The sequence below is a fragment of the Triturus cristatus genome, chromosome 12 (genome assembly GCF_964204655.1).
Source record: "Triturus cristatus chromosome 12, aTriCri1.1, whole genome shotgun sequence".
In the NCBI taxonomy this organism is placed as follows: domain Eukaryota; kingdom Metazoa; phylum Chordata; class Amphibia; order Caudata; family Salamandridae; genus Triturus; species Triturus cristatus.
The window spans coordinates 712,328,774-712,356,320 of record NC_140595.1 but is presented as its reverse complement, the minus strand read 5'-3'; the positions used below and the strand labels follow the sequence as shown (position 1 = coordinate 712,356,320).

Below are 27,547 nucleotides of genomic sequence, written 5' to 3'. Positions count from 1 at the left end.
AATATAGAATTCACCACCATCACCAAAAACAAATTATAGTAAAACTGGTTAGAAACGGTACAACCTGTAACAACCATGGACATTAACCCTCCGATTCACAATGGTTACTGTGAATTCCTTTGTGGTAGGGCAATAGACCTCACCTTGTTGTAAATTGAAACAGAATGTGATTAAGCATTTACTGAAGACATTAATGCTTTCCCTTTAGATCATGTTTTCTCCGTTATGTTGACCGAAGTTTGGACTCCATTTTGTATTGACATGCTGCCATGTGTTCACCACGAGGAGAGTCCGACCTCTGTGTTAGTTGCTCTTGTAATCTGCCTAGTAACAGTTTATAAATAGCTCTCTCTTGTCCATCTGGCGCATGCCCAGACTTGACCACATCTGTTATAATTAGCCTTGCTTGACCATGTGTTTTCGCGGGCTCAAGGAGTGTGTTGGCTCCGCCCATGTATTGATTCAGTATCGAGAATGACCATAAATGGTAATGTTCTTCGGCCTCATGTTGTATCCACCCACTTATGAGCCCCTCTGTTGTGTATAAAAGGGGACTGTGTACGAATGTTCTTTGTGCTACTCCATGCAATACTGAAGAGTGTTGTGTGGATTGTAGGACCACCCTTAAGGGTTAATAAATGCTGTGTTTGTACTTTGCAGTTTCCGTGCCAACTTCCTTATAGATTCCGTTACAGGAGAGCGAACCCTTGTGCCTTGCGGGCCTAGCTGGGGCCTGTATTCATCAATTGGCGCCCGTCACGTGGGGCTCATCGGCGACTCGGATGCTCGAAGGACTGGTCGCGACGAAGGTGAGGAGTTTGGCCGGGGACGTGATCACTGCCAGCGGCGTCTTAGCCCTGGCATCCCGAGGTTTTTCTTCCTTCCCTTCCGAGCTGACCGTCTGGGTGGCGCCGGTCATCGACTGAGACCTCTTCTGTCGGTCCTGCCGTGAGAGCCATTTGGGCGATTGTGGAGCTTGGCAGTTGGAACCTGGACTCTTGATTGGTAAGAACCGTTGTACGGTACTTGCTCCGAGTTTTTGAAGCCTGGGTTGGCTATTTGAGTTTGATTGATGATGACTAGTCATATTTTGAATTTGTCTTTGTGAAAATATATGCGTTGCAACACATATAGGCAGGTAATGTGGAGAGATTTCTCCGGAGCTGTGTGAACTTTGAACGGCGCAACGATTAAGTGCCATTTTTCCTTATAATATTGCATATTTTGCATTATTCCTAGCATGCCTGCTTTTAGCGCACTCCGTAAGTGGTGCTGTTGTTTTGGTAACCGGTTGAACCTCGAGGAATCTGCTCCAGCTCCCCCAGAGGGGACTCCTAATAGGGATATGTATGTGAAGCATGGTCTTTCTTCCATAATGTACAGCACGCTATGGAGGAAATACACGAAGAAGGATCCTGAGTTGCGATGGCCTTTGTATGGATCGTTTGATATACGTAAGATTGAGTATGTGGAACAGTGTATGTGTAAGCGACGTGCTCGTCAGGATATGTTTGAGTGTGTGCGATTATGGGTGAAGGAAGTGTGTGAGCGAGAGAAACGTGAGAAAGCGCTGTTTGATAAAGAGCAACGGAAGAATGATCATGTGCGAGCGCAGGAAGCGAAGCGTCGGGAGGACAAAGAGCAAACGGACAGACAAGAGAAAGAGCGTAGGCTACAGGTCTCGGGTCAATATGTTGTTCGTCAGCCACTTTATCCTGTCCTTAATAATCCTGATGATGATTTTTATTTACTAGATCGCTCTCCGCCCCCTTATATTGGCGCATCCGCTCCGCGGCCGCAAGATTCTGGCCCGGCTTCGGGTAAGGTAGACACACGGTCCATGTTATCGGCCGAGCATATGGCTGAGCTTCGGAAACTTTCCCTCCGTGCACTTAAGGGCAAGATGTCTAAGGAGGAGTTGTTCCATACTTGGGGGTCGTGGCAAGATAGAGAGAGGGTGTATTTTCTGTCTCATTTCGCGGATGAAGTAATTGCTGCTTTCCGAAAATATTCTAGTGTCCTTGAGCCTGACGAAGTGTCTTCGGATGCCGGAGCATTACGTAATGGTGTTTTTTCTCCCCCTAAGGCTCCTGAGGCGGCTCGGCGGCTGTTCGCTTTGCGGGACGAGGTGCTGGCCCTTAGAGAGAAAGCACGCCAACAAACGGAGGAGGAGAAGCAGTCGGATTCGTCCGCAGCAGGGGGCCACCCATCCGCCTCCCAGTCAGATAAGGATGACATAGTGCATGCTAAACCAATGCGAGAGGCGGCGCCTTTGTATGTTCCTCCTAAAGGAGCGGGGACTAGCTCGGACATTAACTCCGCCGATGCAAGGGGATATTTTGTGTATAATTGGGTTTACACTCCATGGCATAGGGCCGATGTTATGGCATTAAAGAATGCGTTGCCTGACCCCCGCAAGAATCCAGCGGCCTTCTATGAAGAAGTCGAGGGGGCCTTGAATTCTTGCATTATGACCTTAGCGGATATAGACCTGTTCTTTGGCCTTATCCTACCGCCGGATACGTGGCGCTCTGTCCGAAAGGTAGATGATGCGGTTGCCTTCAAGGCCCGGTGGTCTGACCTTGAGGATGAGGATAGGGAACGGAAGCCCGCACAGAAACCACCCCAGAATATTTTAGATCTCCCTGCGGCTATTGTGGCTAAGTTGAAGACGATTATCCCCCCTAAAAAGATTGACTGGAATATGTTAGCTGCATGTAAACAGAAAGTTGACGAGTCAGTTGCGGACTTCTTTACGCGCTTTGAGGAGACGTTTCATGATTTTAGTGGTCAGTCGCTTACTGACGACACGGGCCGCCACCTTTTCGCGGACAAATATGTGGCTAATCTGCTACCAGCAGTTGCGGCCCGTTTAAAAGCGAGCGAGAGTTCCTGGTCCTCCGCGACGCCGACTGCCCTTCTGACTATCGCCCAGTATTATGAGCGTCAGGAGCACGAGGCGAAGGGCCAGGAAGAGAAGAAATCGAAAGACCTCAAGACTAAGGTGATGTTAGCACAAGTATATGGCCCGCCCCGACGGGGTAATAATAGAGGAAGGGGCGGATCTTATGGTCCCCCTTCGGGCCGATCTGATTTGAATAGGAACCAGTGTGCGTATTGTAAGCAATTGGGCCATTGGGCCAGGGATTGCCCAGTGTTGCGTGCTTCACGTCAGGGGCATACTCCGGGTGGCCCGAGAGGTAGAGGGGGTTCCTCGAACTTTAGAGGGAATTCTAATGATAATGCCCGTTTCGATACTGCTGGGCAGCACCGAGATAGCTCAAATGTTTTCGATCGCCAGCACCAGTATCATGTATCGGACATCGATCGATCGGGATATCACGATTCTCAGCATGCATAGGAATGCGTTGGATGGGGGTCCGAATCAGTTGAGGTGCCGGTCGATCAGACGGGTCCTTATGTATCGGCTGAGGTTTTAGGTTCTACTGATCAGTTCCTAGTGGATACAGGAGCGACACGTAGTGCATTGTCTAGGTACTTGGTTCCGGGGGCTCCCCCATCCGGCTTAATGGTTACATCGGTAGGGTTTGACGGTACACTCTCCCGAAGCCCTCTTTCACAGCCCCTTACATTTAAGGTTGATTCTTTTTCTGCGCCCTGTCCGTTTCTGCTTGCTCCGTATACACCGGATAACATTATGGGCCTTGATATGTTAAAGTACTTTAGGGCTACAATCCGCTGCTCCCCTGAGGGTGTGAGGGTGATCTTAAATGACAACTACACCCGGACTGGGCGGATGTGTACGATATCAGAGGATGCGTTGTTGGCTACCCTCCCCCGAGCTTTATGGGCGACTTCGGACACTGATGTGGGACAAATGGTGATTCCTCCGGTCCACATTAGTGTCCAGGAAGGGGCGGTGTTACCACGCCTCCCGCAGTATCGTATTTCCCAGGAGGGCGAGGAGGCTCTCATACAGATTGTGCAAGACTTGATCGCAGTAGGGGTAGTGGAAGAAGTTCCCTATAATATCTGTAACAGTCCGATTCTCCCTATTCTGAAAAAGGACACGGATGCAAAGGTCTATCGGTTCATAATTGATTTGAGGGAGGTCAACAAGATCGTGATACCTCAGTACCGGGTGGTTTCCGATATCACGACGTTGCTTACCTTGGTCCCGCCTACGGCGACCATGTTCTCAGTGATTGATTTGAAAAAGGCCTTCTTTTCTATTCCCATTCACCCTGATAGCCGATTTCTTTTTGGGTTCACATTAAACAATAGATCTTATCGTTTTTGTAGAATTCCCCAAGGCTATACAGAAAGCCCTAGTATTTACAGTCAGGCTTTGAAGCGACAGTTGGATTCCTTTGTTTTACTCGAGGGGGTCGCCCTCATTCAATATGTCGATGACATCTTGTTGGCGGCTGACACCCTGGAGTTGTGTGAGAAGAGCACGTTATCCCTACTTTCCTTTTTGGCATCCCACAATCATAAAGTATCTAGGAAGAAATTGCAATTCTGTAGACCAAAGGTGACTTATTTAGGTCACCTTTTGTCTAAGGAGGGACGTGCACTCACACCAGATCGTATCCAAGTAATTTTGGACACACCGAGACCATCCACGCAGAAGGATGTGCGTGCATTTTTGGGCCTTGTTTCTTTTTGTAGACAGTGGATATTGGGGTTTTCACACATAGCTAAGCCATTGTTAGCCCTTTTGACAAAGGATACGCCTATCCCAATCCCTTGGTCAGATGAGTGTGATGCTGCTTTTCAGCAACTGCGACAGGCCCTTTGTTCAGCACCAGTGTTAGGGACCCCTGATTATGCAAAACCCTTTTCGTTGTATGTGCATGAGAAAGATGGATGTGCATTGTCAGTTTTAGTGCAGATGCACGGCGACAAGCAGCGCCCTTGTGCATACTTTTCGGCTGTGCTTGATCCTGTCGCCCGAGCATTACCAGGGTGCTTTCGCTCGGTAGCGGCGACAGCTGTGTCAATACGCCAAAGTGAAGGAATTGTGTTGTCCCATAAATTGTTGGTGTTAGTTCCCCATGCTGTGGATGCCCTGCTTAATCAAACAAAGACGCAGCATTTGACCAGTGCCCGTTTAACGGGATATGAGCTGACGCTTTTGGCTCCTCATATTACGTTGAAAAGGTGCGTGACATTAAACCCGGCCACATTGTTGCCATACCCCGAGACCCAGCCTGAGGCACAGAAAGCGCATGATTGTATTCTTGTGACTGAGGAACAAACAAAGGGTCGTATTGATCTCCAGGATACGCCCTTTTCAGATGTAGATGGAGAGTTGTGGGTAGACGGATCATGCCTGAAGCTACCAGATGGTACGACTTCAGCAGCGTATGCAATTACCACATTACACACGATAGTGGAGACAGCACGCATACCACAGAAATCAGCTCAAGCAGCGGAACTGATAGCATTAACACGAGCATGTGAGCTCAGTACAGGATTATGTGTGAATGTTTATACAGATAGCCGCTATGCCTTCGGAGTAGCACATGACTTCGGCCTACTCTGGAAGGAGAGAGGGTTTTTAACGTCACATGGAGTACAGATAATGCATGGAGAGTTAGTTCATAATCTTTTAACTGCATTGACATACCCAAAGAAAATTGCTATCGTTAAGTGTAGCGCCCATAGGAAAGTGGTTGATAAAGTTGGAGAAGGGAATGCGTTAGCGGATCGAGTAGCACGGGAGACTGCGATGCAGCCCGGTACTACTGCCATGTATGTAGTGAAGTCACAGGTGGAGAGATGGCATGATGCGAAGGAGGAAGTGCGAGAAATACAAAGGACCGCTTCTGACAAAGAGCGGGAACAATGGGCTAGCGAAGGAGAACTGGATGACGAGGGTTGCTGGAGAAATAAGCAGATGGATAGATGGAAATTACCCACGGCCTTTGTACAACCTATGGTTCAGATGGCACATGGGCTAGCACATGTTGGAGCTTCCGCAATTGTAAAATTGCTTACCCAAGTCTGGGAGCATCCAGAGATTGCTAGCACGGCAAAGAGGGTGGTGCAGACCTGTATGATCTGTCTGAAGTATAACCCAGGGAAAGGCACTCGAACTCCAGCAGGAGGATTTGCGACACCCACTGCACCCTTTGAGGTTCTGCAGATGGATTACATCCAGCTTGAGCGCTGTAACAATTTGAAGTATGTTCTAGTAGTGGTTTGCGCTTTCAGTAAATGGGTTGAGGCGTACCCTACGAAAGACAATACTGCAATGACCACGGCGAAGCTACTGCTAAAAGAGTTTTTCCCTCGATACGGCGTCTGTAGACTTCTGTGGAGTGATAATGGCCCTCACTTTGTAGCGGATGTTATAAAGTATGTCTTGAAGGGCCTAGGCATCACTCAGAAGTTTCATGCCGTGTTTCACCCCCAGTCTGCCGGACTAGTCGAGAAGTATAATGGTACACTGAAGCTTAAGATCGCCAAAATCCAAGCTTCAACGTCTTTGACTTGGCCAGACGCCCTGCCACTGGCGTTATTGTCAATTAGGTCAGTGCCACACTCTCGAACCGGCCTTACGCCGTACGAAATAGTATTCGGACGCCCAATGAACATTTGGGGTCCACCAAGGCCTAAGGCTGTGTATGATGTACCTTGTGTAATGATGAGCGATTATCTGGCACAGTTAACGGATAACTTGGTTTCTATTCATCAACAGGTCCGAGAGGCGCTCCCTGATCGGTCTACCGGCGAAGGACATGGTCTCCGGCCCGGAGATCATGTTATGGTGAAAGTCTTCGACAGAACGAACAGTTTGGAGCCGAGATGGGTAGGACCTGAGCAAGTCCTCCTTGCAACGAGGACGGCTGTGCGAGTCTCGAACCGAAAGAATTGGATCCATTCCTTGCACTGTCGAAAGGTACCGCCCGGATTGGTGGAGTCTGCCGTGCTGACCGATCAACGAGAAATCCTAGCAGCAGAGACAGGCCGTGCTGCGAAGCCGAATGACACTGAGGAGCTCTTTCCGGACCACACGACTTCTGGAGGAAGGCGATATCATCTTCGACCAAGGAAGTAAGGTTTCCAGTACCGGGACATACTGTCAGAACGGCCCTTGGGTTAGTGAAACGGAGAGCCGATGAGGCAAGGGGGGGGGATCAGCCCTGCATTAGTGTAGCGACACCCGTCTTGGCCCGCTGGTGAAGAAATCAACCACTGCCCAAGGGGAAGAGTTCTGACAGACTTTTTAGTTTCAGGAAGATATCAGGGTATTGTTTCTTTTGACATGGAGAGGAAGAAAATCCTTTGTGCGTTGGGGTTCATGCTAACAGTAGCTGTTGTTGGGATAACCACATGGTTTGTGGAGGAGGTAACTCCTGCTCGGAAAACACTTGTGTTGACAACTCCGGTGCCTGAGGAGCACTACTTTTATACATTACCGTATCAAGAGTTGAAGCATCGACAATCTTACTTGAACAACACTTTCATCCAGATGCTGCATCATACCCACGTTGCTACGAACGCTACGAACTGTTGGATATGTGGGATGATGCCGGCCCATCAGAAGAAAGGAGGTACGCCATTCATACCACTTCCTTTCTCTCATAATGGCTCTTGTAGAGCATGGTACACTTTGCTTTTTGCCACTCGGAAACCGACAGTGGGACGATTGCTTTTCAGACTTAATAGAGAATGCCATCAAGACAAGAATGGGTATCCACAAGCGAATGGGACAATTTGGGAATGGGAAGAGTACCGACCGGACAATTAATCCATTCCCTATATCTTCACGAACACCAGAGACACTGTGGGGAAGGACAAATTCGTGATCCAAGTGGCACAAGCTCAAGCGGACCTGTGTGTCCAGAGTGTGGGTTTTATCCCTGTTGGTGTCAGTGATTGCATAACTGTACTGAATATTGACGGGTTGAACAACAGTACCTTCCTAGCGTCCCATAATACTTACTTTGTATGTGGAAATAAAGGTTATTACCGTTTGCCGGCTGGGTGGTCTGGGGTATGCTATGTATCATTCCTATTACCTCCTGTATTCCTAGCACCCGCGTCATATCATAAGGATTTGAAATTGTTGAATAATGTGACTGTAAATAGGTATAAACGTACTCTATCAATTGATGATGTGGATCAGACCGATACCAGCTTGCAACAGTATATTGATTTTAACTTAGGACTGTTTTTATTTGTTGGAGCCGCTTTGAATAGTAGGAAGATCCGAAGATTAACAAGAGTGGTAGAAGCTGTGACCAATCAGACTGCCGCTGCTCTTGGGAATCTTACGGAAGAGTTACAAATAACTAGGATTGTTGCATTACAGAATCGTATGGTATTAGATGTAATGCTAGCTGATCGAGGTGGAGCCTGTAAAATTATTGGAAGTAGCTGCTGTGTGTTCATCCCTGATCATACGCCATCCGTTTATAACGCCATTAACAAGTTGCATAAAATAGCAGCTGAAATCCACACAGAAAACGGCACTTGGTCCTTTTCTGGATGGTTTTGGGCGTTGGTTACTGCCTGGGGATGGAAGGTCTTAACTGGTCTCTGTATTATTATAGCAATTCTGTTCTTTTTCTGTATGTGTGTTCAATGTGGACCATTGTGCTGTTCTGTGTGCATTTCATTCTGCATTCCAGATAAGAAAACTATTGCCGATGTTGCTCACCAGAAGGGTCTAGCTAAAGAGGTTAAAGGAATGATGATAATTGACATATATGATGATTATTCTTGGAAACTGGATGTCTTCAGTAAATGCTGAAAGGGTCGTCTGTTGTAAATTGAAACAGAATGTGATTAAGCATTTACTGAAGACATTAATGCTTTCCCTTTAGATCATGTTTTCTCCGTTATGTTGACCGAAGTTTGGACTCCATTTTGTATTGACATGCTGCCATGTGTTCACCACGAGGAGAGTCCGACCTCTGTGTTAGTTGCTCTTGTAATCTGCCTAGTAACAGTTTATAAATAGCTCTCTCTTGTCCATCTGGCGCATGCCCAGACTTGACCACATCTGTTATAATTAGCCTTGCTTGACCATGTGTTTTTGCGGGCTCAAGGAGTGTGTTGGCTCCGCCCATGTATTGATTCAGTATCGAGAATGACCATAAATGGTAATGTTCTTCGGCCTCATGTTGTATCCACCCACTTATGAGCCCCTCTGTTGTGTATAAAAGGGGACTGTGTACGAATGTTCTTTGTGCTACTCCATGCAATACTGAAGAGTGTTGTGTGGATTGTAGGACCACCCTTAAGGGTTAATAAATGCTGTGTTTGTACTTTGCAGTTTCCGTGCCAACTTCCTTATAGATTCCGTTACAGGAGAGCGAACCCTTGTGCCTTGCGGGCCTAGCTGGGGCCTGTATTCATCAACCTCACCTGGACACTGCTCAGATGGGAGCTTGAGGTACCGACGGAAAGTGCGGGGCCTCTTAGTACCTGAGCAGTGTCCAGGTGAGGTGAGGTCTATTGCCCTACCACAAAGGAATTCACAGTAACCATTGTGAATCGGAGGGTTAATGTCCATGGTTGTTACAGGTTGTACCGTTTCTAACCAGTTTTACTATAATTTGTTTTTGGTGATGGTGGTGAATTCTATATTTCACTATTAGGAGTGCAACTATTATACGAGCAGAGGCCCTGACGAATGCCAAGGGATTAAATACCCGTTAGGCAGAAACATGTTGGCCCTTATGTAGATAGATAATTGTTACTGTCTTCTTTTGCACTGTTCTATTTTTTAATTAGGAAGCGTGTCCAGTCCATAGAATAAAGTATTTAGAAGGAGGACATTCCATCCTATTTTAAATCACTTTCTTGTTCGTTGCACTATTTCTTCTCACTTTACCATCAAAAGATCAGTCTTCATGGACGGTTTGTGTATTTGGTGGACCAAATCCTGATACAACAATAAGGTGCGGAGCTGAGTGTCCCACTGATCAGGGGACCAGCCTCATTTGCACATGGGTTTGGCCAAATGATAGGACTGATCATTGAGTCTAATTTGATGGAAACCCTTTACAATCTGTTGTGGATTAATCAGCCATTTTACGAATAATCGATGATGTACCGGTCTCCTCTATGCATGTAGTGTTAGCCTTCTTTCCTTTTTTATCTTTATTAATACGTTATGTGTGTGCGATAAAGATATTTTGAGATCTTGTTGACTCAGCATCGACAGTGTAGCCTCTCAAATTTGGCTGTTAGACGAGCAGGCTCTTGTAGTATGACCTGAGAACAAATGACTTTAAGGGGGTCCATAAGTTGGCGTAAAAGCCAGCGCCTATCCATAGTTGGTTTTGAAAGATCAGAGCGTACAAATATAGAGAGAGGGCCCACTATGACAGGCACTGTTGGACGAGCCTTCAAAAATATGGCCTGCCGTAGCAAAAAACTGCCCAAAAAAACTAGGATAGGCCTAGAAAAATTTCTTTTGGATTGAGTATCTCGTGAAAGAAAAAGTGGTAGCCTGTGTGCTCTTTGGATTTGAGTATCCACGTCCCAGTCCTCTAAGTCTGGAAATGCTTTTTGGAAAAGACCGACAATAAATGTTCGTGGGTCATTCCCTTCGCTGCCTTCCGGAATTCCAAAAACTCTCAAGTTCATACGCCTCTGGCGGTTCTCAAGGTCTTCCAGCTTTAATTGGACACTAGTCAGCTGTGACTCGTGTATGCCAACCTGTTTCATAGTAAGAGAATTTTCCTCCTCCACAACAGCCACCCTATCTTGAAGATCGGAAACCTCTGCAGTTAAGTGAGATACTTTACTAATAACTTCGGCCAATGATTTTTTGATTTCAGAATTATCATCCCTAACTTGTTGGTAGTGTTGCTGGGCTTCAAATCTTTGGGTCTTAAGTGCTAACATAATCCTAGATAGGGATGGTTCCTCATCAAAAGTTCTATCCTGAGGACATTCCTCAAGAAGTTTCTCTGTTGCAGTTTCGGCTTCGACACACAAGTCTCGGTGCAGGGTCTGAGATCCGTCCTGAAGACTATCCTGAAGACTATCCACTGTTGCCAAACTATCCGAGAGTGGACCCGCTGGCTCCGTTGAAGACATAATCTTTGGTATAACAGAAATAAGGCCAGCTGGACCAACTGAGGCGTGATCCGTTTGATCTTTTAGAATCGGAGTGGTTTTGGTTATGGTAGGGAGAGGGGCAGGAATTCCTGAGCTAGATAGCCTTGAGACGATTGATCTGACTTCCCCCTTTGTGGATACCCATTTCCGAAGAGGGCTCAGCTCCAAACTTGATTTTGTGTTGCTAACTGTCCCTTTCAACCGCTCGAGTGTCTCTGATAGATGGGCCTTGGTATTAGCCCCACTCGCACCCCTCGTCCTCTGCCGCCTTTTCCCGACCTGCATTGTTTGTGGTGTTTCCCTTTCTGAATCCTCCAGATCTCAGTAGTAGAGTTAGTAATACCACGGCCTGACTCTTCAATAGCCATACATAGATTAGGGCTAGGGGGCAGTGTCGGCTGTCTTGTGGAGCACTCATTAATCATCTTCATTCCAATAGTGGGTCTACCACTGATCCCAGTTAGGGCCTTGTCACATGGAGACCCCGGGCTCACAAAACTAGGGCCGGGGTCAGAGCCAGGCTGGGCGAGAGCGGCGCTAGACTGTTCCGGTGAAAAAGACGAGCCTCCACAATTTACTTTAAAGGGGGATGGTGCTATATATTCTCGACTGATATCTTGAACTTCATTGAGTGGCTCCTTAGATTGGATCTGAAGGACTGTGACAGCCAGAGAAGAGGTTTCCTTACAAAGAGCGGGGTGGTTATTACATCCATTGACATTCTCCTCAGAAGGAATAAATGTTTCAGCTAACTCCTCTATTTTACCCCAACCCTCATTTACTGCAGCATTGAGTACGTCAGCCATTTGATTAGTAGGAGCGATCGAATCCGACTTACAGGAGCGCAGCAGCGCGGATACCTTGCCAGATCGAAGCAGCTTTAGCATAGGCTTCCCCAACTGTGGGTTAGGAGTTGCAGTCCCCCCTTGTGCCCCATTGATATTGATGTTGCACGTCGCTCCTAATGCTCCCCCAGGACTTGAATGAACTGACCTGACCGCCTCTGCCGCTCCTGCTCCTCCTGCCGGGCTGGTTTGGGCCATTAATGTCTTCGCTGACAGCCCCGCCCGTTCTCGGCGGGTCGCTCGTGGGGACGCCACTGCTGACCACTGCCTGCACCCAGCTCCTCAACTGCCAGGCGAGCCCCTGTGAAGGCCAGAGTTCTCCTCACAGCCACGCACACCTCCGTCCAACAAAACGAAGGGTTGTCGGGGAGAAAGCGTCAGGAGAGCCTTTCGTGGCGTCCCAAATGTGAACCAGTTTGCTGCGCGGATCCCAAACACCGCGCAGCTGATCTCGGTTACCCGGCACATCGGCGGCGGCGGCGGTTAGCGGCTGGGACATCCAAGGAGCGGTATCAGAGATGCAAGAAGTCCGTTCGTTTGCAATTCTTTTTCAAAGTAGCTCTTCCTATTCTTCCGTAGTAATCCCTTCTGTCAACCCATCGGTCTAGCAGCGGAGGTAAGTGGGAGTGGGAGCCGGTGGGTAGCGGCCATCAGCCGGGAGTGGGCGGAGGTGCTCTCAAGGGCGGAGACATCCCGCCATCTTCCTTCCTCTCCGATTGCCCCTTTTTCAAATATAACTTTATAAAAGTGGCATTTTCAAAGGTGTAATTTAAAATCCGACTTCCTCATAAGTTAGAATTTTTCATTACAATTCCAAAAACACCAAACATTAACTGGTTACCAACTCATATTTGGAAATTACAGCTTATTAAATGCGCTTGTGCATATCTTTTCATCAATATTGCTAGCAACAATAGTCTCATGTGCAAACTGCACGTGATCTACCACCCTCCTGGAGACAATCTGCCTTTCAATGAACAAGTTATGGAAGTCATCTCAACCAATGATGATCTTCAAGTTACCCAGATCTTCCTTGGAGATTTTAACCTTCACAGGAATGACTTGAATGACCATACTGTGAACAGCTTTTAATCCTTTCTATCAGGCCTCAAGTTGACCCAAATCTGCACCAGCCCTTGTCACAAAAAGTGCAAGACCTTACACCTTATCAGTGCAAAAACAGACAACACCACTTTGGAGTCCATTATCCCCTTTGACTGGACAGACCACTACCATGCAACCTTGCTCATCAATGCAGTTGTGATCCCAAAAAGGGCTCAACTAAAGAAACCAAAACAATGGAAGAGAAGTCTTCTTAACATAAACCCTAATGACATATCTATCCTCTGTAACAACTCCCTGTCTCCTCAGATGGACATGGTAGATGTTAATGACCTCACAGAGCACTACAATACCTACATTTTGAACATCCTTGACTCGATCGCCCCCCTTCAACTAAAACTCATATCCACCAAAGTCTCAAAACCTTGGTTCAACGACAACCTGAATACTAATAGACACAATCTGAGATTAGAGGAAGGAGCCTGGAGATCCTCGCCATCAATGGGGCACCTAAAACACTTAGGATCAGTGAGGAACACAAAAAACAGAAGAATCAGAAGCTTCAAAGAAAACTTATTTAGAACCCAGCTAGACCAAGCTAGAAATCAACCCAAAACCCTTTTTGAAATCATCATGCAACAATCGCTCAACCCATCAAACCTACTCGGCACTGGGCCCAACACGCTCTCAAACTGTAAGTACTTTGCTTCCTTCTTCTTGGGAAAAATGAAAATCCTTGAAAATGATCTGCAGTCAGCGAGAGAATTCCTACGGACTATCTCACACACCATTTTGGCTCCCTCACAGATGGCTGATCTTATTGTTCACCCTGGGATTTGCCCCCAAAACAATATGTCCTGGTACACTTTCACACCCCTCAATGAAAGTGACATTCACATTATGCTTTTAGCATTGAAACCATCTAATCACTTAATCAACCCTTTACCACCGATAATCTTTAAGGAGATCAAAACTTCTATACTCCCCTCATGGACTAAGATCATAAATACCTCGCTCTGCCAAGGCGCTATCCCTGATTGCCTAAAATCAGGCCAGTTAACCCCCATTTTGAAAAAATCTACTGCGGGTTGCTCAGACCTTAACAACTTCCACCCAATCCCCAACATTTCCACGCTGGGAAAGCTTCCTGGAAATATGTGTCTAGATCCAACTTTGCAACCACATAGATAAATTCCAACTCCTTGACCAATGTCAATCTGGCTTCCATCAAGGTCACAGCACAGAATCAGCACTCACACACATAGTTAATGTCATATTGAAACTGCTGGACCAGAATGAATCATGTTTTTTTATCCTCCTTGCCTTAGCTTCTGCATTCAACACTATTAAACACGACAGTCAACTGAACCTGGAAACAGCCTCTACAATGAAGGCTAATTCACACAAGCCATTACACCGAAGGCTTTATCACACAGGCGTCTTTAAGATGGAAGACTTTACAGCACAGGATTTTACAACCAATATGCCTTTATTACGCATGCCTTAACTGAGAATTTTATAGTAAAGCCATTACACACCATTGGTTGGTGAAGCAGCTCAATGTTTATGCAGAGTATATATTGCTAAGATGGTCTATTTAAAGCCCACAGTCCTGAAGAAATCGAGATCTTTATGACCTATCGACGAAACACATGTTGGCTTGTTGTTTTCTAAATTGACTTTCCAACTGCTCGATGTTGTGAACAACTGTTTTGGACTGCTTTTCTTTCGGATACAACTGTAATGACATCCATCACAAAATCAATGTGAAGATTTGGATTATACTTTCTGGGCCTGAACGTGGATTAAAGTGGACTATAAACTACTCACTATTGTATAAATGATCATTGGAGTGCTCGGATTTGTTAATTGACTTATTGGTGCTCTTCTTCCAGAAGGCAGTGTAGGATTGTGGATGGTAACCAATCCTTTCCTAGGAGCACCACATATAATTTGCAAACACCATATACTTTCCCCTAAATAAGAGTGCAGCAAGCCCATTTGCTGGCTCCATACCAGGTTACCATATCTTTCTCATGTAGTAAATGTTATCCCACCACTGTCCAACACTTTCCCTACAGTTGCACTCACTGGAGTGGTAATAGTAATTGCTATGTAACACTTTCCCTACTGTTGCACTCACTGGAGTGGGAATACTAATTTTTACCCCTCCTCATCCTACACTTTCCCTACTGTTGCACTCAGTGGAGGTGGAATAGTAATTTTTACCTATCAGCTATTTTTAACTATAATGTCCCTGAAAACTATGTATTTTTCAGTGAATTTCTAAGGTTTTTTAAAATCCTAATTTCTAACTATGCCTACAGAGGTAGGACATGTGCAGGAAGAGGAACAAAAGCACAGAAAGAAGCAAGAGAAATGCAGACAGAACCAACAGAGGTGCAGAAAGAAGCCTTGTTGCAAAGTCCTCCTGTGCCCTGAGCACCCCCCAACTTTTTGCTTACTGGTACTGGTGGTAACTGACTCTGACTGATCCTGGGCTCTGCCTAACCAGGCCCAGAGATATGCTGAAAGACACTTAGAATACAGTGAAAACACCTATGTACACTAGGGTACACTATGGGTTGCAGTACCCCTGTGATTGACATGACCACCCCTGTAAGACCCTAGTACATAATAGGGCAGGGGGTTAAACCTACCTCTAAGTCCCTAGCATATGATAGGACATGGCAGTATAGAGGCCAGCAGCCCTTTTCTGCACTTGCATGTGTGCACTGCTGAGTCTGATGTCAGTTTAAAAGTAGCGCTGTTTATGTAGAAAGAGGCAAGAGAGGTGCAGAAAGAGGAAAGAAGGGTGCAGAAAGAGGCAAGGGAGGTGCAGAAAGAAGTAAGAGAGGTGCAGAAAGAAGCAAGAGAAGTACAGAAAGAAGCAACAGAGGTGCAGAAAGAGGGAATAGGGGTGCAGAAAGTGGCAAGAGAAGTGCAGAAAGAAGCAACAGAGGTGCAGAGAGGGGCAAGAGAAGTTCAGAAAGAGGAAGCAGAGGCACAGAAACAGGCAGAAGAGGGAACAGGGGTGTAGAAAGAAAGATGAGCGGTGCCGGAAGAGGCAAGAGGGGTACAGAAATTTGCAAGCGAGGTATAGAAAGAAGCAAGAGCAATGCATTAAGAAACAACAGAGGTGCAGACAGAGGCAAGAAGGGTGCAGAAAGAGGCAAGAGAAATGCAGAAAGAAGCAAAAGAGGTGCATGGAGAAACAACAGAGGTGCAGAAAGATGAGGGGTGCCGAAAGAGGCAAGAGGGGTGCAGAAATTCGCAAGCGAGGTGCAGAAAGAAGCAAGAGCAGAGCAGTAAAAAGCAAACGAGGTGCAGAAAGAGGCAAGAGGGATGCAGAAAGAGGGATGAGGAGTGAGGAAACAGGTAGGAGAGGTCACAAAGAGGCAAAAGGGGTACAGAAAGAGGCAGGAGGGGTGCGGAAAGAAGGAAGAGACATACAGAAAGAAGCAACAAAGGTGCTGAAAGAGGCACAAAGGGTGCAGAAACAGGCAAGAGGGGTGCAGAAAGAGGCAAGATAAATGTAGAAAGAAGCAAAAGAGGTGCATGAAGAAACAACAGAGCTGCAGAAAGATGAGGGGTGCCGAAAGAGGCAAGAGGAATGCAGAAATCTGCAAGCGAGGTGCAGAAAGAAGCAAGAGCTGTGTGGAGATAGGCAGGAAATGTGCAAAAGAGGGAACAGGAATACAGAAAGAGGCAAGGGAGGTACAGAAAGAGGCAAGAGGGGTACAGAAAGAGGCAAGTGAGGTGCAGAAAGAGGCAACAGAGGTGCAGAAAGAAGCAAGACAATTGCAGAAAGATGCAAGTGAGGTGCAGAAAGAGGCAAGAGAGGTGCAGAAAATGACAAGCGAACAGCAAAAAGAGGCAAGAGGGATGCCAAAAAGGGAAGAAGGGTGCAGAAAGAAACCAAAGAATGCAGAAAGATGTAACAGAGGTGCACAAAGAATGACGGGGTGAAGAAAGACGCAAGAGATGTGCAGAAAGAAACAAAAGAAGTGCAGAAAGAAGGAACAGAGGTGCAGACAGAGGCAAGATAATTGCTGAAAGAAGCAGCAGAGGTGTGGAAAGAAAAAAGAGAAGTGCATAAATAGGCAAGTGAGGTGCAGAAAGAGGCAAGAGATGTGCAGAAAATGACAAGAGAACTGCAGAAAAATGCAAGAGGGATGCAAAAAAGGGAAGAAGGGTGCAGAAAGAAGCAAGAGAGTTGCAGAAAGATGAAAGGGGTGAAGAAATAGGCAAGAGGGGTGCAGAAAGAAGCAAGTGAGGTGCAGAAAGAAGAAAGAGGGGTACAGAAAGACAGAAGAGAGGTGCAGAAAGAAGCAAGTGAGGTGCAGAAAGAGGCAACAGAGGTGAAGAAAGAGGCAAGAGAAGTGCAGAAAGAGGCAAGAGAATTGTTGAAAGAAGCAACAGAGGTGTAGAAAGAAGCAAGACAAGTGCAGAAAGATGCAAGTGAGGTGCAGAAAGAGGCAAGAGAGGTGCAGAAAATGACAAGCGAACAGCAAAAAGAGGCAATAGGGATGCAAAAAAGGGAAGAAGGGTGCAGAAAAAAACAAAAGAAGGCAGAAAGAAGTAACAGAGGTGCACAAAGAATGACGGGGTGAAGAAAGAAGCAAGAGATGTGCAGAAAGAAACAAAAGAAGTGCAGAAAGAAGGAACAGAGGAGCAGACAGAGGCAACAGGGGTGCAGATAGAGGCAACAGGGTGCAGAAAGAGGGTAAAGGGGTTGCGAAAGAGGCAAGGGGTGTAGAAAGAAGCAAGAGACTCGCAGAAAGAAACAAAAGAAGTGCAGAAGGAAGGAACAGAGGTGCAGAGAGTGACAAGAATGGTGCAGAAAGAGGGAAAAGGGGAACAGAAAGAGGCACAAGGGGTGCAGGAAGAAGCAAGATATGTCTAGAAAGAAACAAAAGAAGTGCAGAAAGAAGGAACAGAGGTACAGAAAGGGGCAACAGGAGTGCAGAAAGAGGGAAGAGGGGTGGAGAAAGAACCAAGGGGTGCAGAAAGAAGCATGAGAGCAGCAAAAAGAAACAAAAGAAGTGCAGAAAGAAGGAACAGAAGTGCATAAAGAGGCATGAAGGGTGCAGAAAGATGCAAAAGGTGTGCAAAATGAAGCGAGAGGTGCAGAAAGAATCAAAAGAAGTGCAGAAAGAACAGAGATGTATAAAGAGGCAAGAGGGGTACATACAGAGGGAACAGGGGTGTGAAAGAGGCATGAGGAGTGCAGAAAGAAGCAAGGAGAGTGGAGAAAAAAGCAAGAGATGTGGAGAAAAAAGCAAGCGATGTGCAGAAAGAAACAAAATGAGTGCAGAAAAAAAGAACAGAGGTGCAGAAAGAGGCAGCAGGGGTGAAGAAAGAGAGTGGATAGGTGGTGGTGAAAGAGGCAAGGGGTGCAGAAAGAAGCAAGAGAGCTACAGAAAGAAACATAAGAAGTGCAGAAAGAGGCAAGAGGGGTGCAGAAAGAGGGAAGAGGGGTGCAGAATGAAGCAAACGAGGTGCAGAAAGATTTGAGAGGTGCAGAAAGAAACAAAAGAAACACAGAGAGAAGGAACAGAGGTGCAGATAGAGGCAAGAGGTGTACGGCAAGAGGGTTGTGATAGAGGCACATGGGTGCAGAAAGGAGCAAGAGTGCTTCAGAAAGAACCAACGGAGGTGCAGAAAGAGGGAAGAGAGGTAGAGAACGAGACAAGAGAAATGCAGAAAGAAGCAACAGAGATGCGGAAATGGGGACGAGGGTTAGAGTAAGAGACAAGAGTGGTGCAGAAAGAAGCAAGAGAGGTGCAGAAAGAAACAAAAGAAGTGCAGAAACAAGGAACAGAGGTACAGAAAGCGGCAGGACGGGTCCAGAAAGAGGGAAGAGGGGTGCAGAAAGAGGTAAGAGAGATGCAGAAAAAGGCAACAGAGGCGCACAAATAAGGAAGTAGGGTGCATAAAGAGGCAACAGAGGTGCAGAAAGTGGAAAAGATTTGCAGAAAGAGGCAAGAGAAGTGCAGAAAAAGAAAGAAACGTGCACAAAGAAGCAACAGAAATTCAGAAAGCGGCAAAAGAGGCACAGAAATAAGCAAAAGTGGCTTGCACACCATTAGAACCAATTTAACACCCGCATTTAGCAATAAGTAACAGGTGACCATTCTAGGTTTGCAAAGGACCTTCCACCATGCAGTAACACTTGTCACTGGATTTTTGGTAACGTTTGAGCCGTTTGAGCTAGAAACAAGGCTTTTTTTGTTCAAATCTGCAGATTAGGCAGCAGATGATGGATTATGTGACTACTGCGAAAAATGTTTAATTGTGTGAAATTCAGTGCAGGCAAACTGTCGCATAATTCCAGTGGCCCTGCTCATACCTCTGACTAGTGTTCCTCACTGATTCCTTCTTTTTTTTCTCATTGAGTTCATAATTTAGCTTCTATGGAAACGAGGAAGACTAAACTTGATGTTGCCACTCCATAACACACACTACCATACCACAAAATTACTCTCCATAACAGCTAATCCCAGTCTACATAATTCCTAAACACTAAATACCACATACTTCCTAGACACATAATTTCACTGCACAACATACCACATTATTCCACTACACACAATGTACATCCACTCCACTCCAGAAAAAAATAGTAAAAAACTTTTACATTTACAACACCAATAGCTCTAACTCTTGCAAGTGCAAGACCTATTACATTACAAACGCTTCTTTAACTGGTAGTCGTGTTTGCAGAGTGGTGGAGAAAGGGTGCTGGGCCTCCGACCAGCACTCAGGAAGGACTTACAGGAGGTACCAGGAGGGTTTTGTGGACCCCAAAGTCCCTTGGGAGTAAATTGGACTTCATACCACAACCCGTAGTGTGCCAAGAGGTGCATTTGCAGAGTGGTAGAGAAAGAGGGTGTGCCCTCCGAAGACCTCTTAGCAATCCCACTGTGTGGTACTTACTGGAGGTAACAGGAGGAGTAGTTGGCCCCCAAGGACATCTTTGGGGGCCAACTACCCCTCCTATTACCTCCAGTAATTCACACACACAGCAGGATTGCTAAGTTCTCATAGCAGGCCACACCCCCTATGCCCACCACTCTGTAAACGCACCTCCTGGCACGCTCTTGGATGGGGATTAAAGTCCCCTTTGCTGCTGGGGGTCCTTGGGAGCCAAGTAGCCTACCTGATACCTCCAGTAAGCCCTAGCTAGTGGGATTGCTGAGAGCTGGACACAGGCCACGCCCCCTTTCTCCACCACTCTGCAAATGTGCCTCCTGGCATGCTCTTGGTTGGGGGATGAGGTCCCCTTGCTTTCTGCGAGTCCCTGTGGGCCATCTAGCCCACCAGGTACCTCCAGTAAGCCTCACACAGCTGGATTGCAGAAAGTGCTCTCAGGCCACGCCCCCTTTTTACATCACTCTGCAAACGTGCCTCTTGGCGCACTGCTGCTCGGGGGATGAAGTCCACTTTATGCTGCTGTTTGAACGTCCAGAAGAGAGAACTGTTTTCCAACCCTCTCGCAATGCTTCCTTCTGCACCCCGTGTAGCCTGTAAAACTCTACAGCGCCAGCTGCGAGAGGCGGAAGCCATGAACAAAAGGTGTGGTCTCTCGCAGACACTCTCTCTTAGCGCAACATAACTCAAGTGAGCGCTGGCTGACTCCGCTTCCCGGCACCCCCTCTACCATGATGTCACCCCCCCTCGGAGCTCCCCCCGGCTCCAGTAGCCGCCTTGTTTCTAACCCCGGTGCTGAGCGCTGTAACAAAAACCAAATGCTTTGCTGCAGGCAAATGGAGGCGGTTTATACACGAGCAGGACCTCTTCCATCGTTTATCACCCTACACGGCGGCAGGGAGCGCCTGCTTACCCCTCCTTTTCTCAAGATTTATTGATTATTTGGTTTCCAGCAATTAACTTTTTTTCCTGCCCGGATGATGTTACCAAGCACAGTCACTTCCACACCTTTCTCTGTCAAGGACATTCTGAACCTGGAGCAGCAGCAGCAGCACCCGGGCCCCCACACCATCACCATCTGCACCATGAGCTGGGGCCCCTCTTTCAGCCCTTGTCCTGCATGCTGGCTGGCGGGAACTCCAGCTTCTCCACCGAGGGGGACGACAAGCTGCCCTACCTGGTGCCCGACAGGCCAGAGGAGGAGGTGGGCGTCTCTCCCAGGAGGTACATAGCCACACGGCCCTCGGGGGCACCTGCCAGCCCAAGGAGGAAGAGGAGGACGACAAGGAGGCACACAGTGGATACACATGAATGAATGAATGAATGAATGAATATTGGATTTATAGTGCGTAAACTTAGCCTCAAGGCATCAAGGCGCATGTGTCGGGGAGTAAACAAGCTCACAGCACCAAGTTTAGCAAATTTTTATGACTGTGCTCATGCCTTCCGAAGACAGGCATTTGAAATATTCCTCATTTTACCGCTAATGTGGTGAAACTTCTCAAATTGTTTTACATATTCATTCCGAACGCATTCCGTCCTCCAAAGTAAGACAATAGACCCCTGCAACCCTGTCTCTTCCTCTAATGCATTCTTCATCAATGTGGGTTCTCAGGCAGTGGAGGCATAAGTAAAGACGAACACAAGTTGTCGAAGCCTCAGCAATTTAGCAGCAAATAAAAGTATGCACCATGCTCTCTTGTGACAGAGCAAGAAAGCGTAGAAATATGTCTCGAGTGATGGAACGGACGTCATCCCGAATATAGGTGCATATTAATATTATCAAGAAACAGCGTTAACATTATTGCCGTTTTAGCGGCAGAAAACTGCAGCTAAAGTGGCGATAATGGGCTTGATAATATGCCCTGGAGAATTCCCTTAGAAGCCCATGTACTGGTGTCAACTTGGGCTTCTATTGGAATTCTCTGCGGCATATCAAGCCCATTATCGCCGCTTTAGCGGCAGTTTTCTGACGCTAAAGCGGCGATAATGTTAAGGCCGTGCTTGATAATATGCCCCATAGATTTTTTTGCTATATATGGCAAATTGTCATGTATGTTCCCCGTCCTCCTTAAAAACCTTTTATGACCAGTGCTATACCCCCGGAAGTCGGAACATGCCACTCACGTAGGCTCCCACTGCCCCTCATTTGAACTTTCTAAACTTGGCAGCGGTGCTTTGGGTTCGTTCACATACAGGCTTCTGTATGTGTGTGTGTGCGTTTTGCTTTGTTTCCGTCTGTATTTCTTTATTTCGGAGTCTGTTTTTCTGTCTTAATAAATATGCATGCACTTTTCTTTTTGCGTTTGTATGTTTCCCTGCTTGCCTTGTTTTGCGTGTGTATCTGAGTATGTTTCTTTGTGTATGTCTTCACATGTGTGGGTTTCTGTAAGTGTTCTATGTGTATATGTGTGTGTGTCCGCATCTGTGTAGGTGCGCGCCTCGCTGTATCTTGGTACTTCATCTGTTTTTGCGGTGTTTCTTTGTGTGTCTATTGGGGGTACATTCACAAACCCCTTGCACCACTTGTGCGTCATTTTTAACATGGGAAAAGTGACACAAACGTGACGCAAGGGGCTTGTTAATAAGCCCCTGTGTTTCTATTGCGGGGCGTTCATGTTCATACGCTTGTTTCTATACGTACTTCTGTTTGTCCGTGTCAGTTTCTGTCTATGCTTTTAAATATTTTGTTTGTATCTTTCGGTGTGTCTATGTAGTGTCTGTGTTTCTGTTTCTGTTTCTGTGCATACTTCAAAGTGTGTTTCTCTTTCTCTCTTTGGGGTAATTGTACTTTTCTGCGTGTCTGCGCAGTGTCTGTATGCTCTGTTTCGTGCAAACTTCAATGTGTGTTTGTTTCTGTCTGTGGATGATTGTATGTCTCTGTTTTGGGCGGTGATGGTATGTTTCTGTGTGTCTGCGTGGTATTTGTGTGTTTCTGTTTCCGTGCGTACTTCAACATGTGTTTGTTTCTGTCCGGTTTGGAGGTGATTGAATGTTGCTGTGTGTCTACGTGTTTCTGTTTGCTTGCGCGCTTCGATGTGTGTTTGTTTCTGGCTATTTTTGAGGTGACTAACTGAGTCTATGTATCTGTGTGTGCATGCCTCTGTATGTCTCGGGGTGCTCTTCGGTGTATTTATTTTAAACGGGGAGAGGGGTGTTGTCTCCCGGTGCGGCGGCCTTAATTAACCATGGGAAACGGCAATAACTTTTATTATCCCCTTCAGACCGCCTGTATTTAGGCGTGCCGTGGTTCATACAACATAGTTTCACTTTTCTCGCTAGAGGTTAACAGCCGCATCAAAGGATGGGGGTGTTGGGGGGGGGGTGTATGGGGGGGACGAGATGCATTTTCTATCTATAATAAAGTCATGTTGTTGAGGCGCGTCATTTTAAATGTCAGGCAGAAGAATTCCCTGCTAGCAAACTGATGTTGACTAAACATGTTAAAGAAAAGTCCAAGCTTCGGTTCGTGAAAGTTAAATACACATTTTAATTTCACATGCCACTTTTCTCGTGAGCGCTATTTACTGACACATGCCAGCGTCATAAAGCCTGAAACAAGTTACTGTGCTGGAAATGAGAGCGAACCGGAAGTGTCATGATTTAAGAGTAAAATCTCACATCTCAAGGCGATTCAAATAAAATATGTTGCAACAAATAATTTCTTGTGACGAATAGCATATTGGTAGCCTTGTAGAACTGTGAAGGACTCGTGCATGTGCATACTTTTAACGTTACTGATAGCAAGATTAGAAATGGCATGTAATTGGTAGGGGGACTCCTGACGAGTAAAAAGGATAAAAGTTGTTGGACAAACGCGCAGAGAGCTAGATGGCAGATCCGGGGGTGCAAGGGTTAAAGATGGATCAATAGTGTGGGCAGCTACCTCGCGATAGCCCTTGACCCGTGGAATCTCCGGATTGCGTCATGTACAGTAATTGACCCTTTACTACACCTTTGTGGGCACGCAAATGCAGCCACGATGGTTGGCTATCTGAGGGTGTTAGTTCCATGCATGTCACATGGGCGGTATTTTCATAGGTACATTACATGTTCTTCAAGTCGCACAAAAGTGCCTATAGTCCTGTTCGCCGTTACATGCACACGACGTGCTTCTCGCGAACAGCAGCTACGCGGAGTTGTAGAGAAGAAAAGCCAGTTTGCGCTCTCTGGTACTGGTGCTAGACTTTGAAATCATTCAACTTTCAAAGTAACAATTGCAATACAAGGCAACTGTTGCGAGTACATTCTGAAATCCAACATATTAATAGCTCTCCTCACACATATATGTTTATATCAAAACATGAATGTCTGTGCAAGTTATACAGTGGCAGGGCATATTTAACAGGCGCGCGGGACTTAATTTAACAAGTGCGTGAATATTTGTATTTTATTCAACATGTATCCTCATAAATATATTTATATATACATCATGCACACAGTGCGAATTCTGCTGATTTTTTTAAATACGCTTTTTTTGGGCCTGCGGGTCCCTCTGGGTGTCAGGGTGTTTCTACCCAGCCCCCTTTTCTTGTTTTTTTTAACCTTTTTTCAGGCCTGAACCTATGGTTTTTTCAGTGAATTTCAAAGGTTTTTTAAATGCTAATTCCTAACTATATCAGGCCTGAAACCTATGTTTTTTTCAGTGAATATATATATACACACATGCACACACACATACACACCAACCAGGAATCAATTCAGTTTCTCTTTGCTTTCGCACACCTGCAGTGATTGCATTAATCTACTGACGTTTCGTGCCTTTCCCACCAATTACTTTAACTGGCATTTGACTCCCACACATCTCTCGCAATAAAAATAGGCTAAAGGAAAACCATATTTGAAACATTCTGTTTCAGAATTATTCAACGTCATCAGTGCAATTCTCTCTGCAGAATAGACCTGGTTCAAAGCTGAGACCCTGGACCAGCACCCACTTTGCGCATGCCTTAAAACATTTCTGGGTGGTTTCTGGTTGTAGGCGGAGATGCCTGTGCAGGTCTTATGGTGACTCTGCTGGTAATTGACTGAGGCAGCGCATTGAGCAAGCTGAAGAACACTAGATGCTTTTGTTTAATTCTATCTGCAGCTCTTTGCCACCCATTAAAGGGTTTGGAGAAGCTTTAAAATGCATTACTAATGTTTGTTAGTGTGGTGGTGCACACACCAGCACCAAAACTCATTTATGTTACAGCAGATGGGTGGTGTAAGGTAGGTAGGAATAAGCCACTTAGTTTTCAAATATTGCATCAGTACTGACAGAGCTTTCCTTTAAAACGTTCTATTAGACAGGCCGCAACAGGGACGAGGGTCACAATGGGTCACAAAATAGATCCGGACACCAAATAAAAACTGGTCCCCTTTAGCGAATCAGATAGGTAAACATGGCCCACATTTACAAATCAAAGCAATTTTAAACTTGTAAAAATAGAGTGTATAGATGTTTTGCACGGTATGGAAAACTGCGTGCAGTTGTGTTTTCTGCATGCAATATTTAATTAGAGATGAACAGCAAAAACCGGTCCACCAGACCATAAAAATAGACTCACAAACAGTCCCCCCCAAAAACATCAAACAGCCCACACACTGACCTCTCAGACTTTTGGGCACTGCCATATTTCCCTAAAGGACATTCTGACCCTGACAGGGATTTTTGCCACTGGCAGGCCTAACCCTTATATTTATGCATGTATGTATATATCTACGTAGAGGTGCTTATTATAGCACAGAGCTCACTGGGGAGAGAGCTAAACACTAAGGCAAGTGCCAAAGGGTACATTTTGGAAAATGCTCACAAAGAGCAAAAGGGGAATTGGGTACCTAAAGTATGGTAATGTGCTGTGGGATCTGCACCATCACTCTAGTATTTAAGTTATACTTTTGCAGTGCCCCTAAACTGTTTCTACTAGGGATAGTCCTCCTGAAACTTTATACACATTGATCATTAGGCACAGTAACAATGTGAGGGGAGGCGACTCTCAGGAAAGTGACCTCAGTTCTTGTTGTACAATTAATCAGATCATCCACAGAGGAGATCCTTCAATACCACAAATCATCATTGTTCACTTGAGAAAGAACCCCAACCCCCCACTGCAAACAAACCACCCCTTAAATGCTACTTTGTATTTAGCCTCTGGCTAAATTACTCATTTCTTATGTTGGTTTGTCTGTATAAATTCTCATCATTAAAGTGCTGACAGTATAATGATGTCCTATAAAATACAGGGAGGCAGAATTTTGTATATCAGTTGCTAAAGATTTAGCGCTATATAAGTTCACATAACATAGAATAATAACTCACTTGTAGGTCTCTCGTTTTTCTTTCAATTCATTCTCCCTCTGCTTTTGGAGAAGGGGTTTGTGAACTACTGCAGAGGCCAGGGAAGCTGCTCAAAAAGGGAAAAAGAAGAATGATGTTCAGAGGAGTCTTCCATTGATGAAATGAAGAATATCACAGGAAAACAATAAAAGGCACTCAAGATAGATTGTGATGCCTATCACATGTAAGAAAGAAGATCTAATTCTGGTGATGCTAACCTGCTTCAGGTAGAGAAGAGTAGGACGAACAGGTAACACATTTGAAATTGTCCAAGGACCAATTGTGGTACATTTCTCTTCTATAACTATAAGGTGTTCCTGCTTAGTTTGGTTACTAGCCTTCTGACATCGTCCTTGAAAAAAGAAACACCAAGGAAATCTGTTCCTCCTACACCCTCTGCGCCTCCATACAGCCCCCCCCTTCACAGACCTCTTTCCTTTCCATACAAGGACAACAAATTGGCAGTGGTATCAATCTAAAGATCCCCATACAACATAAAAGTCTTCCAGTACTTCAAACAGACCACAATATTTATTTTAGGAGTTTTATATAGCGCTTGCTGGACCCGAGGATATCAGAGCGCTTCACAACAGGCCACTTATAAGCAAACAAGCAGTGCAGAAATCATAGTAGAACATGGAGATTCGTGATGGGTAGAGTTCGAACACAGGAGTGCTTGAGCGGAAGGAAACATGAAGAGTGCAGGTCACACAAACCGAGTAGCTGATAAGATTCCTTGTTCAGGGCGGAGAGGGGTATAGGATTGCCAGCAGGGGTCCGAGGGTCAAGGATGTCAGTGTTAAAGTCAGACGGAGTAATATGGAGTTGACAAGAGCATGTGGGACTACCGCAAAATCAAATTTACTAGATACTGAGAACCCTGTTGCCAAGCTACAGACCCAGGTAGTTTAGATTATTCATGAACTCCAAAAAATGTTGAGACATCAAGCTCTCCCTGGATGTTCATCCCAGGCTTCCAAATAAATTCTGGATCAAATTCAAGGTGATCTTGAGTCCATGAATCCATGTGGGGCAAAGACCCAGAATACTTGCAGAAACTGGCCCTACACTTCTCTTCAGTCACAAATCTGATCATCATCCACCCTTCGGATTTATTAATGACTATTGAAGAGCATGAAACATGGTGACAGATCTACGACAGTGCAGTAACCCGATTGTGAAGCACCATCAACCCAGTGAGGAGGACGTTTGCTTTTACAAGTTCCAAAGTGGAATACTTAATAACTTTCCAATACTTGATCATTTAGAGGAATTATAAACTCAGCCAGGTGTTCAATGTTCCCAGTTGAGTTACGAGAACAGAACACCCTTCAATCGACAA

General features: G+C 45.8%; 1 protein-coding gene across 1 annotated transcript in view; it reads right to left on the bottom strand.

Moving 5' to 3' along the window:
- The window catches only part of LOC146780373 (hydroperoxide isomerase ALOXE3-like), a 325,955-nt gene that overhangs the window by 209,971 nt on the left and 88,437 nt on the right, over positions 1-27,547 (bottom strand). The window contains exon 3 of the mRNA XM_085638942.1: positions 26,188-26,272. Within this exon, the coding sequence (XP_085495068.1) occupies positions 26,188-26,272 (85 nt within the window). The remainder of the gene's footprint in view (positions 1-26,187; positions 26,273-27,547) is intronic.